The following is a 16345-nucleotide window of genomic DNA, read 5'->3' on the forward strand; positions in this document are numbered from 1 at the left end:
CGAGGGCTGCTTGCCCTTCCGCCTTATTGATTAGCCCTACGTATATCAACTCAAATGTTCAAACAAACGCCTACAACTTATAGGCATCCTGATTAAAACTGACCACATCCACTGCTACTAAAATTGTCATGATGTGGAAATAAGCCATCTTCTAGTTCAAAGCTGCCTATAGGTCAAACAATCTCACCAATATTGAACCTTTTTTTTAAAATAAATTTTAACAAATTTTATGGTCTGGCATAGAGTTGCCAATGCTTCTTGGGCCTCCGTACGAATTCTTCAGAAATTTCACATGTCACTTTTTAATTGTAAAATTTAATTTTTTTATAGAATACCGTCGTTGCCACAACTTCAATACTTTTTTTTTCGGTGAAAGAGTTTTCAAAATCGGTTCAGTAGTTCCAGACATTACTCTCTACAAAGAAACTTACAAACTTTAGACTAGCGACTGCACGCGGCTTCGCTCCGCGAAAATATAACTACTCTTTATATAATTCTTAGAAAATGCGAATTTTGAAAATTCCGCCCTTGTTTCTTGTCTAAGGGCAACATCTGTAGAAAATTTCAGCTTTCTAAGGCCAAGGGCTCGGCGTTGATAAGTCAGTCAGTGAGTGAGTCTGGCCTTTTTTTTGTTCTTCATATTTTTTTTTGTATATTTACATTTTCTATACTTATCGTAAAACAATGTTGGAATTTAGTGCGAGAGAATGATTTGAGATAAGCCGTGTTAGTCTATTCAAATAATGGAAGCGTGTTGTAAATCTATTGCATTCATTGTGGTATCGAAGTCGTGAGTTGTACATTCGCTCTTCAAGACTAACTGAGAAAGGAGGTGCTAACTCGTTTATACACTTACACTACAATACAACATTAACACTTGCGTCCAGGATATAAATACTTACTTTAATGCAAACTAATAAAAAAATACGAGTAGAAATTGCAAAAAAAATCTACAGGTATTTACCCTCTCTTTGCAAGGAATAGGGTCAAGTCTTTACCTAACCACTATAATAGTTTTCCTTTTACCTAAACAATTTTCTCAAATACATTTCGTTAATAGGACTAGAATATCACTAGCTTTTTTTCTGGATAGATAAGCTAAGCTAAACTAAAGCTAGAGGTACTACCCCTAATTTGTGACGATCATTGTTGAAGGGATGGTAATACCTACTACTAATTTAGTTTAGAAGCAAAGTATTGGTGTACGAGATAGGTATCGCGCAAGGTTTCACAACCTGTATATGTATATGTGGGTAGATATATCTTAATTCTAAGCACAGTGACTAAAAACGGTCACTACCTCTACTTTTAGTTTATCCTGAATAAACAGTGCGAATATGATGCAAATTAAAAATTTATTTGGTCATGAGCTAGTATGCAAATAAATCTCCCAGTATTAACACAGGAAACATATCGACGGCAGTTAAATATAATGTGGTGACGGGTGGTATATGTGGCCGGTTACGATTACTAATGTAAGGGAGAGTTTAAACAGAGCTTTTACAGTTTAAGACTGTATTTGTAGAAATACAGAAAAGGCAGATAAGTATAAATAAATAGATTATATCAATCATTAAATCACCATTGTTATAGCAATTTAATCAGAGTAATATAATTAGATAAAGGGAATTTTTATTTTAAGTTGGCTAAGTAAACAATAATAATATTAACCAATGAATGAATTGACTTAGCTATAATCTAATTTACATCTGCCTGAACCAGAGCCATCACTGAAGAGTAGTAGAGACTAACATCTACAGAGTGAACTCTGTCTTTACTTAGACTTAAGACAAGTATATGCTGACATAAATCTGTCTTGTTTTAACTAAAACTTAAGTCTGAGCAAAGGCAAAGTACGATTTATAGATCTCAGTGTTTAAACCATTTTTGGAATCTATGCTTTATTATGTGACTTTATGATAGGAAAAAAACTTTAAGATTTCACGATATAGATTCGACAATAATTCTGCTTCAACTTGCCTCGGGTCAGCACGATTCAACACGATTTGTGCCTAGTTTAGGAAAAATTTGTTCCTTGTCCAGTTTGCTAATATGCACTCGGCTTATAGGAGTTGCATTGCAAGCCAGTGCCTTGCGAAACTACTGTCCGTACTAGTTACGCTAAATCAATCTCGGCCTAATGGCACCTCTCGCTCAATGTGATTATTGTCGTTAGATTCTGTAACTGTTTTAGATTAAGTTGATTTCTCAGCAATGAGGCCCTTTCCTTGTTGCTAAATCATTGGATCAAATGGATTTTGAACATTCAATTAATAATTTACAATAACAGATATTGACAATGTCTGTTATTAATTGACTTGTTATATCCCTTCCTATTGTTCTTCTGACACAATTATTTAGTTTATGAACAAGTACTAGAATACAGATTGTAATTTAAACTCCAAAAGCCCATTAATCCAGAATCGCTATCACTACTCATAATTCATCAGATATTCACTTTCACAATTGAAATTCATGTTTATTTTATTTGGGATACAAAACATTAACTACTTAGATAATGACAACGTTACTTATTCGTGAAAATACACAATATATTATTCTACAGTTTACAGAAATTAGTATACAGTTTTTTTATATGTATAGTACATATCAAAAAACTGTACACTAATTATTTACTTTAATAAATAACACATTACATGATCTCAAGGCTAAATATAAGTTCGGATTGTAATTCGTACTACCGAAAATAAAACAATATGTTTTCTTGTTAACAGTTTGCATCCTCGGCGGCAGAAAGCGGCGCGTGTGGTAGCACTTCGTCGTCGACTTCATCGTCGTCGTCATCGTCATCGTCGTCTTCTTCGTCGTCATCGGACTCGGATACCGCGGACGCCGCGGGCGGCTCCGCTCATGCCTCTGCCGATGATTCTAGTGCCGCTCTTGCTGCCGCTTGTCAACTACAGGTAGGTTATATCCGTCGAGCCAATGAATGACTTATTCCAATGTTGAAGTAATAGTTTGTAATTAGTGGATGGATTAATAAAATAGTTCCAATAACCTGAACTATTTAAAATGTATGTCACAACCCGAATAAACTAACACCGAAATAAATTCTACAGGTCATCGACGATGCGGACCTTGCGGAACTATTTCCAGAACAAACATCGAGCGCGCCGGCGCAACAGCCCAATTTCTCGACCTTCCCCGTTCATAACGCGTCGCCGGAGAGCGACAACAAGTCTATAGCAGACAACGGTAAGTTAAATTAAAACCTTTGATGTATCAAATTCCAGAAAATTGAACTGTCATAAAAAAGATTGCTTCTTTCCAGGTGATGGATCGAGTAGTGAAATGGAGCTTCCACCGCAGCTAGTCTCGGCTGCGATACAAAGAGCTACGGCTGACTCTTCTGGATCCGAGAATGAATGTTCTAACTCAGATACTGTGCATCAAAATGCTTCGCACTACGCGTCAAGTTTGCTGCAACAGTTTGTAGCTAAAACTCAGCTTCTGAGTAGTACTGCTCCTCTTACATCCATTAATTCTGCAGCTGCATCGTCTTTAAGTTGTGCACTCAATACAAATCCATTAAATGCAGTTGGTACTATTAACGACTGTGTTTTGGATCAAATAAATAATCTGCCAGATATCCCACCGATTGCACCAACTTTTTTGAATAACACCCAGCATTTAAGTCCGCAGCAGACAGAAGAGCTCACTCAAATAAATAAAGACCTTGAAGAAATAACGTCTGTAACAGAAGCTGTCGGTTTATCGATTCCAAACCCACTGAGCTTAGAAGATTGTGTAGACAATAATGACTTCATGAACTTAGATATAACTTCGGGTGGCTCAGAGCTCGGCAGTGCAAGTGACTTCTTAAAAAGTTCACCAATAACAGTGGCCAGTGCGGACACAGGCCCCATCAATCAAATAGATTCTCAAAAACTGGATACGATCAGTACAAATTCTGTTGAATCTCAAGAAGATGTTAAAAATGTCGTCGTTGAATCTAGAAGAAAGCGTGGAAGACCTCGTAAAGTAAGAAAAGTGGAAGAATATGAAAATAAAAGTACTGAATCTCAAAAAGATGCCAAATCCAGAGTAAACGTAATAAATGATTTTCATAATAATAACGATCCGCCTAATGTGTCACCTGACTCTGGTATCTTGTCAAATCATAATTCGCCTACACATTCGCCGCTACGACGGCATGATATAGACGAAACTCACAGTAGACATAGCAGAAAATCTATTCAAAAAGAAAACACTGCTGAAAGAAAAAGTGCGAGATCTAAATCAAAAACTCGTAGTAGAGCGCACAATAGATCAGATTCGAGTGATTGTGACTTTTCTAAAAAGCGAATAGAAAATGAATTAAAGCAAATTAAAACGGAAGCACCTTCTCCAGTTCCACTTAAACAAGAGCAAAATAAATTTGACAAGACCAAGAAAAATGATCATAAATTAGATATAGCTGCACTAGATAGAATGTTATATGCTACCGATAGAGTACTGTATCCGCCACGAAAAAAAGTAGGCCGGAAGCCACAAAACAAAGCAAAGAATACAAAAACAACTAAAACTCTAAGAGACAAAAATCAGTACGATTCAGCGGATAGTGACGATGACTCATTACCATCCAACAGATCCGTACTGTCTGGAGTTTATGCGAAGAGAAAAGAAGTTAATAGTAAACTGGCAACTTTACCTAAGAACAACAAAAATAATAAACCAGTTAACAATTCGTGGAGAGATCATCAAAGTGAAAATGAAGCGGCTGCTGATGATCCCCTGGATCCAACGTGGAAACAAATAGATCTAAATCCAAAATATAAAGACATTCTTTCAGGCTATAAGAGTGACTACGAGTTTAAACCTTACAAAAGTTGTAGTAGACTCATAGAGTCTGGCTATAAAAGCGATTACGGTTGCCGATCAGGCTATAAAAGTGATTGTTATCGATCTGGTTACAAAAGTGATCATAAATCTGGATACAAAAGCGATAAATCTGGATATAAAACAGACTACAGTGTAAGGAGCATGCGGAGACGTATGAGAAAACTGAAGAAAACAAGATCAGTAAGAAATAGATCTTATTATAAAAATCAAAAACACTTCGTTTCTGATCAAGAAATTGTGCTTTTATCAAACAAAACATTCAGCAGTCTAACTTTAGGACACAGTTCAAGCGATTCAGAATGTGAGACATATTTACGAAAATCTAATGCTAGTCCAAAGTATGTCAGTGTTTGCACAAAATATCCCTTACCTTCAAAATATAACTACGGTTTTACTAAGGCTAATCAAAAACACGTATTAAGACTAAATGCTTCAGATCCATTTGCTCCTGGACCAGTATTTAGCGGTTTACAAAGGCCGGTTACAACATATAATATCTTTAAAGTAAGTCACAACAACAATAATACATTGCTGAAACCTCCCTCGAAGAACACTTATGTAGGTAATTCCTTACCGTCACTTAAACCTATCTTTACGCATAAGTTCGGAGTATCGCCGATTTGTACTGCAACTGCAACAAAACAGTCCAGCTCAAAAAAAGACAATTCTGACAGTGTAAGAAACTATCCGAGAACGCTTTCTCCTAAGAATCGTAAACAAGTAAAGAAAGACTCGCCGACTACGAAAAAAGAGAGTTCTTCAAAACCATTACCCAGTATTTTCGAAAAGGCTAAGAACACCTATATTCCGAACAAATCTTTATCAAGAAATGTATTTTTAAGTTTTAAAAAACCAAACATAAAACCTACATATCATATCAAAAAGCATAGAAGAACAGTTGTGCTCGCACCACCTAAGATTAATTTAAAACCTGCTGAGCGACCCTCTCGCATAACTATTAAAACAGAAAACAAGCATCATAGGCATAGAAGTAAAAGGCGGCACCGCTCCAGATCGGTTTCAAAATGTCGAGAATCATATACTAGTCGAAATTCTGTCGATTCCGTTGATCAAAAATTTACTCATGACATGGACAGTCTTATATCGAACTTTATAAAACTGTGCCAAATAGCGCCCAAGTTTATTGTAACCACACAAACTATATTACAAAAGCCTGTAGAAAAAGAAAAACCACCAGCTGAACCTGCACCACCTACGAAGGTAATTAAAAGAGCATCCAAGAAAAGAAAAACGTCAGATATTCAAGAGAGTGCTACGCCAACTTCGAAACGAAGACACAAAAAACAGTTAACTGAATCTCAAAACAAAGGTGGTAAAGATACTAATGAACACAAACTACCTCTAAAAAAGAGGCATTATCATATTAATTCGTCTACAAGCAACGCACTAAGTCTTAGCTTGGTCAACGCAGAATTCGATGACAATTTGAAAACTGTTAGCCCTGAAAAATTTTTATGTACGGAAACAGATTGTATGGGTGAAATTTCTAATAATACCACAGAAGATTCATCAAAACAAAAGAATTTGTCAGAAAAAGCTAAAAAGGATTCAAAAAATGTTTGCTCTACTATACAAGAGGCTAAAAATCTCAATAGTGAATCGTCACCAAAAATAACAAAGGGAAATTCAAATACAGCTGATATGTCAACAGTCAAAGATGATGACGATAGTTCAGTTTCACCAAGTTTAGTCAGTATGCTTGACGATGATCTTACTATTAAAAAGCCTTCACCTGAACAATCAGAATTGTCAAAGAAAATCTACGAAACTTCTGAAAAACTTAAAGCTGTTCATAAAATGGTTCATGATCTAGAAAAATGTCTACCGAAATCAAAGGAATCTGAAACGAAAACAGAATCATCAAAGTTTGAAACACATCGGATATCTTCACCAAGATCTGAAGCAAAACTATCACCAGTTCGTAACCCAGCTCCAATAGCAACACCAAAAAAACGTCACAGATTAGAAGCAGAAAAAGTTGCACCACATTCTAGTTTAGATCTGGTTGTACAATCTTTGTCAAAAAAGTTGTCAGAGGACAAGTCTGTGAACGTTAACCTTCCTAAGGATATAAATCAAAATACAACAAAAGAAGAAGCTAAAGAAAGTGAAAAAACTAATGCCGCCTTATCTACAGCTCCGACAAACGTTAATCAAACAACTATCGATCCACTCAAGAGCATGTCTGCTCGGTCTTTATACAAAAGTTCTATTCCACCTGCTCAAAAATCCGAAATTATGACTAGAAAAAAGAACAGACTTGAGGGTCTTACTAGCAATTTAGTATCAAAAATAAACCCAAGTGCAGCAACTAAAGTTCTTGATACACTTTTAAATAACAACATACGAAAATCAATTGAATCTCGAATACTTGAAAAAGAGAAAAATAGTTCTGAAAGTGTGAATAAGGTATCCGACGAAAAGGCTAAAGTCAAAGAATCTCCACAAATGAATACAAGAGCAAGTGTTATTAAGTCCCCTGTGTCTAAAGGTAAAGTATTAGAAAATAAAAAGAATAAAGTGACGGAACCTGTAGTCGAAACATCTATAATTGTCAATGTTGATCAACCGACAGGCATTTTTGAGCCTTCTGTTGATCTAGAAGATCAAATACCTAAGTCATCGATATGTATAAGCAACGTTTTAGGAGATAGCCTTAAAAACAAACATAAAGCAAAAGGTAACGATAGCAAGAACTCAAATTCTTTGTTAGACACTGAATCCGATATACCATTAGCATTGATTTCGGAGACACCTGACCCTATTATTAGGCCAAAAAGAGGAGAGTCTATAGCATCAGTTTTATCTGATAAAATACAAGAGACCACAAGTGGCCACAACTTGCGTCAAACTAAAAGAACTCTTGCTGGGGAATCTGAAGATTCTAATGATAAGAAAAAGAAGAAAACCACAAATAATTTAATACGCGAAAGTAAATTAGTTCTACCTACGAAAGTTATGCTTCCTAAACTTTCAACGGAAAAATTGCTCGCGGCTGGTCCAAATAAAAAGGCAGTCTTACCGATTCAAACTAAAGAGATTAATGAAGCCACTGATACGAAAACTTCAGAAACATCTAAAAAGCGTACTAGAAGACGTAAAGCAATTAACAGAACCGGTTTCCCTAACATTAAGAAAAAGAAGAAGAAACTAGAACCAAACCTTAATCTCACCTCCGACAGCCATTTCACCTCTGAGGATACTGATCATTCTGCATTTGAAAGAGTGCCGAAAGACGGTGAAGCTATGAGTAGTTTCTTAGAACGGACCACAAGCAGAAAACCAGAACTGAAGGTTGTATTGAATAAAGATGATTTACCAAAACAAGGACGGTTAACTGTTGTAGCTTTAGAAAAGTTGCAAGGAAAAGAAATATTAACAAATTCTAAAACTACAACCGTAGAGAAGAGTGCGAATGAGAAGAAGGTTGGAGGGTCCTCTATTTTAAGAGCACCTTCTTTACAACTGAAACAGAACAAGAATGACAAAGAACTTAAAAATCATATTAACAAATGGGAAGTTCTGAGCGAGACAGACAGTATCCCCTCTTTGACGAGTTCGCTGAGCAACGATCCTGAAGACAGCATTCCTTTGAGTTTACTAAACTTAAAGGCTGACAAGCCTAACAGTCGTTTGGATAATTTAGAAAAACTTAAACGTAAGACCCGGGCGATGTCACCTTCCCATGAAATTGAAGAAATATTTTCTAAACGGAAAATAGTTGAAAAGACTACTAAAGTGGGCTTGAGACCCAAATCAAGTTTGGCAATCCTATGTCCAAGTGATAGAAGATTTACTAGAAGCTCAGATAATACAGCTGAAGATGGGAAAGTAAAGGTCAAAAAAGTTGAAAACAAAAGACCAGTGCCAGAACCTTCGGAGAAAACAACCAAACCGATGAGTATCGTCACCAGAAGAAAATCCAGATCGTGCCAAGCTAACAAGAAAGTCAACGAGATACATTCCAGTTCTCGGGAGAGTTCATTGGACACGGTCATCAGTCGACGGATCACTTCCAAATCGCGCGAACCATCGATCGACCTTCAAGATCATGATGAAAACGATCCTTTGCCACTCAATGAAAAGGAAATAGATTTCGAGAAAAGTATCGACGTGCTATCTAAGAACATCATTTGCAAGAAACGAGTTGCATCATCGCGCGACGAAAGTCCAGTCAACGGTGTCGATGGGCGGGACAAGCCGATCGTGTCTAAGAAGAATCCTCGTCTGAGAAAGAAGTTTTTAGTTGCTGGATTATTCTCAGACTATTACAAAGAAGAGTAAGTATCTATACTAATAAATAAAATTGGAGTGTCTGTCTGTAGTTTCAAAATAACTGCCGTATATTAAGGTCATATGGTTATTTGAACGATACTATAACTGAATCACACGTTTTTAAAATTTTTGTCTGTCTGTCTGTCTTTCTGTCTGTCTGTCTGTCTGTTTGAAAAGGCTAATCTTGGGAACGGCTGAACCGATTTTGACGGGATTTTCACAGACAAGTAGAGAATTGACCAGGGAGTAACATAGGCTACTTTTTTAACCGACTTTCAAAAAGGGAGTTGTGTTTTTCTACCTATGTACACCGAAATCTCCGAGATTTCTGAACCGATTTGCGTCATTTCTTTTTTAATCGATAGAGGAACTTTGCGACATTGTTTCATAAAAAATTTGGAGTCCAACTCCTCAATCCTGATGCTGCAGGGGATCTGACCAATCCACGCGGGCGAAGCTGCGGGCATCAGCTAGTACAAAATAATCGTGTTATTTATAGTTTATTTACTACTAGAAGATCCACGCAACTTCCTCCCCGTGAATTCAGTTTTTTTTAACTTGTAGGAAATAATTTTCCTGGTTAAAAAGTAACTTATTTCCATTTCCAGGGTGTGAACTATCTCTGCACCAAATTGATGATACTTGTGACTACATCGTTTTGGATTAAGACCCGTCTTTTTTTAAGACCCGCTAAAATTTGTTAAACAGATGGGTCGTGAAAAGCTAGCAGACAGATAAACACTTTTCCATTTAAAATAGCAAGTATGGATTTCATAACTTGTAAACTCTTTTTCAGTCCAAAACCAGAAGGAAAGGGAAAGAACCTGGTCACCCAAACGGAATTTCCTCCCGGTCTTTTGGGTCCGCCGCCGTACTGCGAACGGTGGGTGCGACGCAGGCTGCAGCACTTCTCCTTGCCTTACGACATTTGGTGGGAACAACACTACAACCAACCTGTACCATCTTGGAATTATAAGAAAATACGCACAAGTAAGTACGAATATGAAATCAAAGCCATGAGATGTTGTATAGCAGTAGGTTACTTTGTGAAAGTCCATTATATACAAGGAATCAAAAGCTCAGTTTACTATAATTCCCTGGAACAGACAAATCTGTATGGTGCAACATGCAGCATACGATATGCACCGCCCGCCCCACCCATAGCCGAAAGCTCTTATTACAATAGTTATTACATGTGTGTAAAATTTTATGAGGATAGCTGTCTCATTCTGCGGCAGGCGTGGCCTGCCACTGCCACTTAGCTGACTAATTCGCTGAGCTATGTCGGTCACTCTGGTTCTCCTACGGATTTCATTGTTACGAATTTGTCCCTCAGATAAATCCCTTGCTTGGGTTGTTTCGTTAAACATCTTTTAGATAGTGGACATACCGAAGGAAACAACTGTTCTTACAAAATTTGTACACACATATTTCGCGCATTATCTCGCTACTGCGCGGTTGTAAGACAAAATTGGAGAAGAACAGATGTGTGTTGCGTCCCGCTTATCACTCTTTATGCGAATAAAGCTGTAATGTTACAGATGTGTACTACGACGTGAAACCATCCGCTGAAGAGTGTGAGAGTGTTGCATGCAACTGCATGCCGTCGTCCAGCTGTAACGAGGACTGCATCAACAGACTTGTGTACTCGGAGTGCTCGCCACAGCTGTGCCCTTGCGGGTAAGCTCTCCATACTTTGATTACGTCTTCAATACTTTATACATTTATTTAATTATATTGTCTACTACGACAAGCACATTATTATGCGTGGTACTATCGTATCAGGCTGGGCTCACTTAGTCACGTGCCTCGAGATACCGATATACCCACGGCGACGCAAGCCTCTGGTGGCTCCTGATCCCCTTCGATCTTATAAAAGAGGGAAAGAAAGAGATAGAGAAAGAGAGAGAGAGGGAGGGAGAGAGAGAGAGATGAGGACAAGACTACGCGATAGAAAGCGAGGCGTTTGTTGACCTTTAGACTGCGACCTGGAATGCACCTTATTGCGTCGTAGCAAGAATCGCAATTTTTTTAAACGTTTTTGCGGGCTAGGCCTTCTGTACCTGGAAGATACTATAAAGTATTCTGCGGTAGTTGGCAAAACAGACTTATTTGTTGAAAGAATACCAATGGCTGCAAAATATGTAGGCGATGTTAATACAGCGCGTTCACAGTCCAAACGGCGGCCAAACAAAACATGTTTTTTTTTGATATTTCAAATATTTAAGTATGAATAATAACTATTTATCTCCTCAACAGAGATAAGTGTAAGAACCAACGCATCCAACGCCACGAGTGGGCGTCGGGGCTGGAGAAGTTCATGACCGCCAACAAAGGCTGGGGTGTGCGCACCAAGCATCAGATCAGCTCCGGAGACTTCATACTCGAGTATGTCGGCGAGGTCGTCTCGGATAAGGAGTTTAAGGTAACTAGTTGACCCGAGAGCTGGTTTTCGGGAACCGAAATGAAACCGAGAAGAACCGAAATGAAACTGAAAAGAACCAGAATGATTTCTTGAATCGAAACCTATAGGGATTCAAGATTCTAAGTCCAGTTGACCTAGAATCTTGAAATGTGTCAGGTTACAATGTCTTATAGCTCAAGTAAATGAAAAAAATCCAAAAACTATGAATTTGTGGATACATCATAAAAAAAATTGTATTCACGACCAAATAATTAGTTTACTAAAAATCACATCAAGATTCCGCTGTCTGTCATTAACTTGCAGTGTTGTACAGCTCTTGGAAATTTTTATTATACTGGTTAGAGATTTCTTGTACGATGTTACAGACGTCTTTCGTGTGTGAATCCGACTCGCACTTGACCGTTTTTTAGGGTTCAGTACCTCAAAAAAAATGGAACCCTTATAGGATCACTTTGTTGTCTGTCGGTCTGTCAAGAAAACTTCTCGTTGACCTAAAATCATGAAATTTGGAAGATAGGTAGGTCTTATAGCACAAGTAAAGGAAAAAATCCTAAAACCTTGGAAGAGTACGGAACCTTCGGTTCGCGGGTCTGACTCGCCTTTGGTTGGCGACTTAACAATTTCCCTATATTCCAGGAGCGGATGGCGACTCGGTACGCTCGCGACACGCATCATTACTGTCTGCACCTGGACGGCGGGCTCGTCATAGACGGACACCGGATGGGCGGCGACGGCCGCTTCGTCAACCACTCCTGCCGACCCAACTGCGAAATGCAGAAGTGGACTGCTAATGGTAAGCGATATTGATTCATGAATATTAATTCATTGATTATATCAGCCATTAAAAGCCTCGCACCAGAAAGCGCAGCATTGGAAGCACTAGGTGAACAGTCAGTGTGGCTATTTCTTTTGTACACAATCTCTGAACTAAACAAAATTGACAGGTCTGAATATAGTGCTATACTTTTCCACAAAAGCATTATTTGTTTATTTGTTTGTGTTTCGTGTCGTGTTTGTGTTATTTATAATGACACACTGTTCTTACAGGGAGTCTAAATACGACAGTGTACTCTAAGCTAACTCATACCTAGTAGTAAAAAATATTTATTGAACTTCTACTTAACAGCTGTCTTAATATTATGAATAACAAATAACCCACGTTGCTATTTTTGTGAGCTCACTCAGTGAGCAAAAAAAAAACATCTATTTTTCTGCCTATGAGGTTAAGGCATTATGAAAGGGATGGTAATAAATTTAAAGCTATCATTTTAGTTTAGTTCCAAGGTTGGGTACAACAGAATTAGCCACATTGTCTGATACTATGCGACCAACCTAAATCTTAGCATAGGATTCATCGCAGTTTTTTCTTAGTTTTTTCATCGCACCTTTGCCATTATATTTACAGGTACATTCCGAATGGCGCTCTTCGCACTACGGGACATTGAACCTGATGAGGAACTTACGTACGATTACAACTTCTCACTATTCAACCCGGCTGTTGGACAGGTGAATACAAGCTTCCTAATACCTATATAAAACACAAAAAATGTTTCTACCTATGCCCGTAATAGACTTTAAAACCATCCAACCGGTGTGTCCCAAACTGCTATCATTAGAAAGGCTATTCGAAGATGGTTTTTTGCCACTAAAACAGTACATTAGGCACTTTCTTTTTTCTACAGTCTCCATATTCGCGGTCCTTTGTCAGCCGCCTTTTCCAGTTTGCGTATGTAGTATTCACCTTTACTCCTTAGGTATTATCTAGATGTATTTATCCATCCTTTCATACATCCTTGTCCTTCTGAGAGGAGACCCGTGCTGAGTAGTGAGTCAGTGATGAGGTTCATCATCATGATGATGATTAATTATTCCCTATACCAGAATCTCCACAACCTAAAAAGTTATTACTTTGAAAAATGTGAAAAATTAAATTTTATCTGCTCTTTATTCTTCTAGCCCTGCAAGTGCGACTCTGAAGACTGCCGCGGTGTCATCGGCGGGAAATCTCAGAGAATCACCAAACAGCCAGTAAAGACGCAATCAAGGACCCCGTCCAACGCATCCAACCAATCCAACAGCTCCACCGGCAACCAGCCGCGGGTCGGTCGGCCGAGGAAGGCCGTCAAATGCAACAAGAAGTCCGAACAGCAGAGTGTCAGCGCTTGTGACATCAAGAATATGACCATACTGAAGTACCAGCAGCATCTCAACAAGCTGTGGCAGGAGCCTCAAGTGAAACCTCTTACTGCCAAGGAGAGGACCTTGGTCAAAGAACGACAATGCTTCCTCTTTAGGAATCTGGAAAACGTGAGTATTTATGTATACTGTTTCGTATGGCAGATCAATCTTGTTTTTAACAGGCTTATGCTTCAAAAATAAGAGAGATAATAAATATTATTTACAAGCTGATATCTGCGACTTCGTCCGCGTGGATTTAGGTTTTTAAAAATCCCGTGGGAACTCTTTGATATTCCGGTATAAAAAGTACCATAAGTTACTCTCCAGGTCTTTAGCTAAACTCATGCAAAAATCACGCCGCTAGTGCTTCGTTGCGACGTTATTGAAGAACAAACCAATAAACAAATACTCTTTATAGGTAATATGAGAAGTAATTCTACGAACTGACATAAATTTAACCTTTCAGGTACGTCGTATTCGGGAACGTCTATCCCTCCCAATACCTTCTTCCCCACCAACTCCCGCAGCTGCTCCTCCCCCACCACCACTTGTAACCCCCCAACCCCCTATACCCAGCACCCCTGTGGTAACCAACGTCAACCCCTTGACGCTCCCCGACACAATGAACCCCCAGGTGTTCCTCAAGAGATTGCAGACGTTACGCGCTTCCAAGGAAGAAAGTATCAAGGAGTTGACGCGACTTGAAGACGATCAGTCCCTTGATATCAAAACGCGGTTAGGAAGAGTGTTCAAAGCGCTGTATAACGCTGTCGTTGCAGTAAAAGGTAAATGTCTTTCTGATATCTAACCCTATTAGATACAATGAACTCCCACACGTTCCTCACAATTGCTGCATTGATTCAGAACATAACCAAATTCCAAATAAGTATCAATACCAAATACCGATTAGTAACGACTATTTACATTACATTCCATTACTAGTATCCCTTCCAGTTCATAATGACATTGAAATTATTGAGTAAAGTAACAGATCTATATTCACTGTAAAAAAAAAGCTATGCTTTACCAAATCAAAGAGCGGCGGTGGAATATAATAAAATAGTAAAGCAATACAAATGAAACTCTTTTTCAGATGACGAGGACAAGCCCGTTTGCTCGCTGCTACTAAAACTAAAACCGAGTCAAATAAAAGCTGACCCAACCACTGTACCAGATCTCAACACAATACAAAGCAATATTGACAGCGGAAAATATGAGAATGTGGCGCAGTTTGACTGCGATATCAACAGCCTATTTTCCACCATCATACGCGAACAAGGCAAAATAACGGCTTTGGGGGCGGCTGCAACGCAACTCAGAAAGGTATCTATTTATAATACTAGACCCCCTACCAATCCCTCAAGTTAGCCCGCTACCATCTTTGACTGCATCTTCACTTACCATCAGGTGAGATGCAGTCAAGGGTAAACTTGTGGTGGAATAAAAAAAATAGATGATGCCCGCGACTTCATTCAAGTGGGTTTAAGTTTTCAATAGGAATAGGAACTCCTTGTTTTTCCGGGGTAAAAAGAAGCCTATGCTTCTCCAGGTCTTTAATCAATGCAATAATTCAAATTGGTAAAATATCCGTAAATTAATCAAATTTTCAAAAAATATTTATCTTTTCTAGGTTTACAATGCCACAAAATCGGACTTCGCTGAATATCTGACCAAAATACTAGGTCCAAATGAATCTTTACCAACTGGTTTCGTACAAAAATCTAAGTCCGGTAAGTAACTCATATATTTAAATTTTAATCCCAGATAGATATTTCAGTCAGAGGAGAAAACAGATTCGCGTAGTTCGCCTCAATGACTCTATAATGGCACTAAAACTACTAACAACCACTAAAGATGTTCTAATTCCACGAAGACCGTTGGCTGTTTGTGTGAGTCCACATGTACATAATTAATATTGTTATAGTGTGTTTTTACTGATTGTCATTAATTTTCGGAGACAAAAAGTAGCCTATGCGTTAATCCAGGGTATAATCTATCTCCATTCCAAATTTCACCAAAATTCGTCCAGTAGTTTTTGCGAAAGAGTAACAAACATCCATACATCCAAACTTTCGCGTTTAAAATATTAGTAGGATATACTAATACGTGATGTTACATCGAGGGTAATGTGTCCTCAGTAGGCATGTCATGGGGCGGGGATGTTGTAAAGCGTACTGACCTCCGTCATGTAGCTAGTGTAACATGTATACATTTGTCCCACAGAGGAGGTGATCCTGTGCATTTGCGGGCTACACGTGGAAGAAGGCCTCATGGTGCAGTGCGGCTGCTGCGGCGTGTGGCAGCACGCGCGCTGCGTGCGCCTAAACGCGGACTCCGCGCACGACGACGCGGCGCACCACTGCCACTACTGTACCGCGGAGCAGGTACGATCCTTTTTTTTATTCCGATACAAGTTAGTCCTTGACTGCGATCTCACCTGGTGGTAAGTGATGATGCAGTCTAAGATGAACGCAGGCTAACCTGGAAGGGGCATGGCAGTTTTTTAGGGTTCCGTACCTCAAAAGGAAAAACGGAACCCTTGTAGGATCACTTTGTTGTCGGCCTGTTTATTAAACTCATACT

At 38.6% G+C, this 16345-nt stretch overlaps 1 protein-coding gene across 5 annotated transcripts in view; it reads left to right on the forward strand.

The window, feature by feature from the left end:
* Positions 1-16345, forward strand: part of LOC123874398 (histone-lysine N-methyltransferase ash1) — a 77704-nt gene that overhangs the window by 52026 nt on the left and 9333 nt on the right. For all 5 annotated transcript variants that reach the window (XM_045919700.1, XM_045919701.1, XM_045919703.1 and 2 more), the window contains 13 exons: positions 2736-2924; positions 3081-3216; positions 3293-9164; positions 9956-10149; positions 10701-10839; positions 11419-11584; positions 12221-12377; positions 12990-13090; positions 13541-13891; positions 14229-14547; positions 14856-15085; positions 15393-15492; positions 15986-16146. In XM_045919700.1, the coding sequence (XP_045775656.1) occupies positions 2736-2924; positions 3081-3216; positions 3293-9164; positions 9956-10149; positions 10701-10839; positions 11419-11584; positions 12221-12377; positions 12990-13090; positions 13541-13891; positions 14229-14547; positions 14856-15085; positions 15393-15492; positions 15986-16146 (8115 nt within the window). The remainder of the gene's footprint in view (positions 1-2735; positions 2925-3080; positions 3217-3292; positions 9165-9955; positions 10150-10700; positions 10840-11418; positions 11585-12220; positions 12378-12989; positions 13091-13540; positions 13892-14228; positions 14548-14855; positions 15086-15392; positions 15493-15985; positions 16147-16345) is intronic.

This window comes from Maniola jurtina, chromosome 18 (genome assembly GCF_905333055.1).
Source record: "Maniola jurtina chromosome 18, ilManJurt1.1, whole genome shotgun sequence".
NCBI classification, from domain to species: Eukaryota; Metazoa; Arthropoda; class Insecta; order Lepidoptera; family Nymphalidae; genus Maniola; species Maniola jurtina.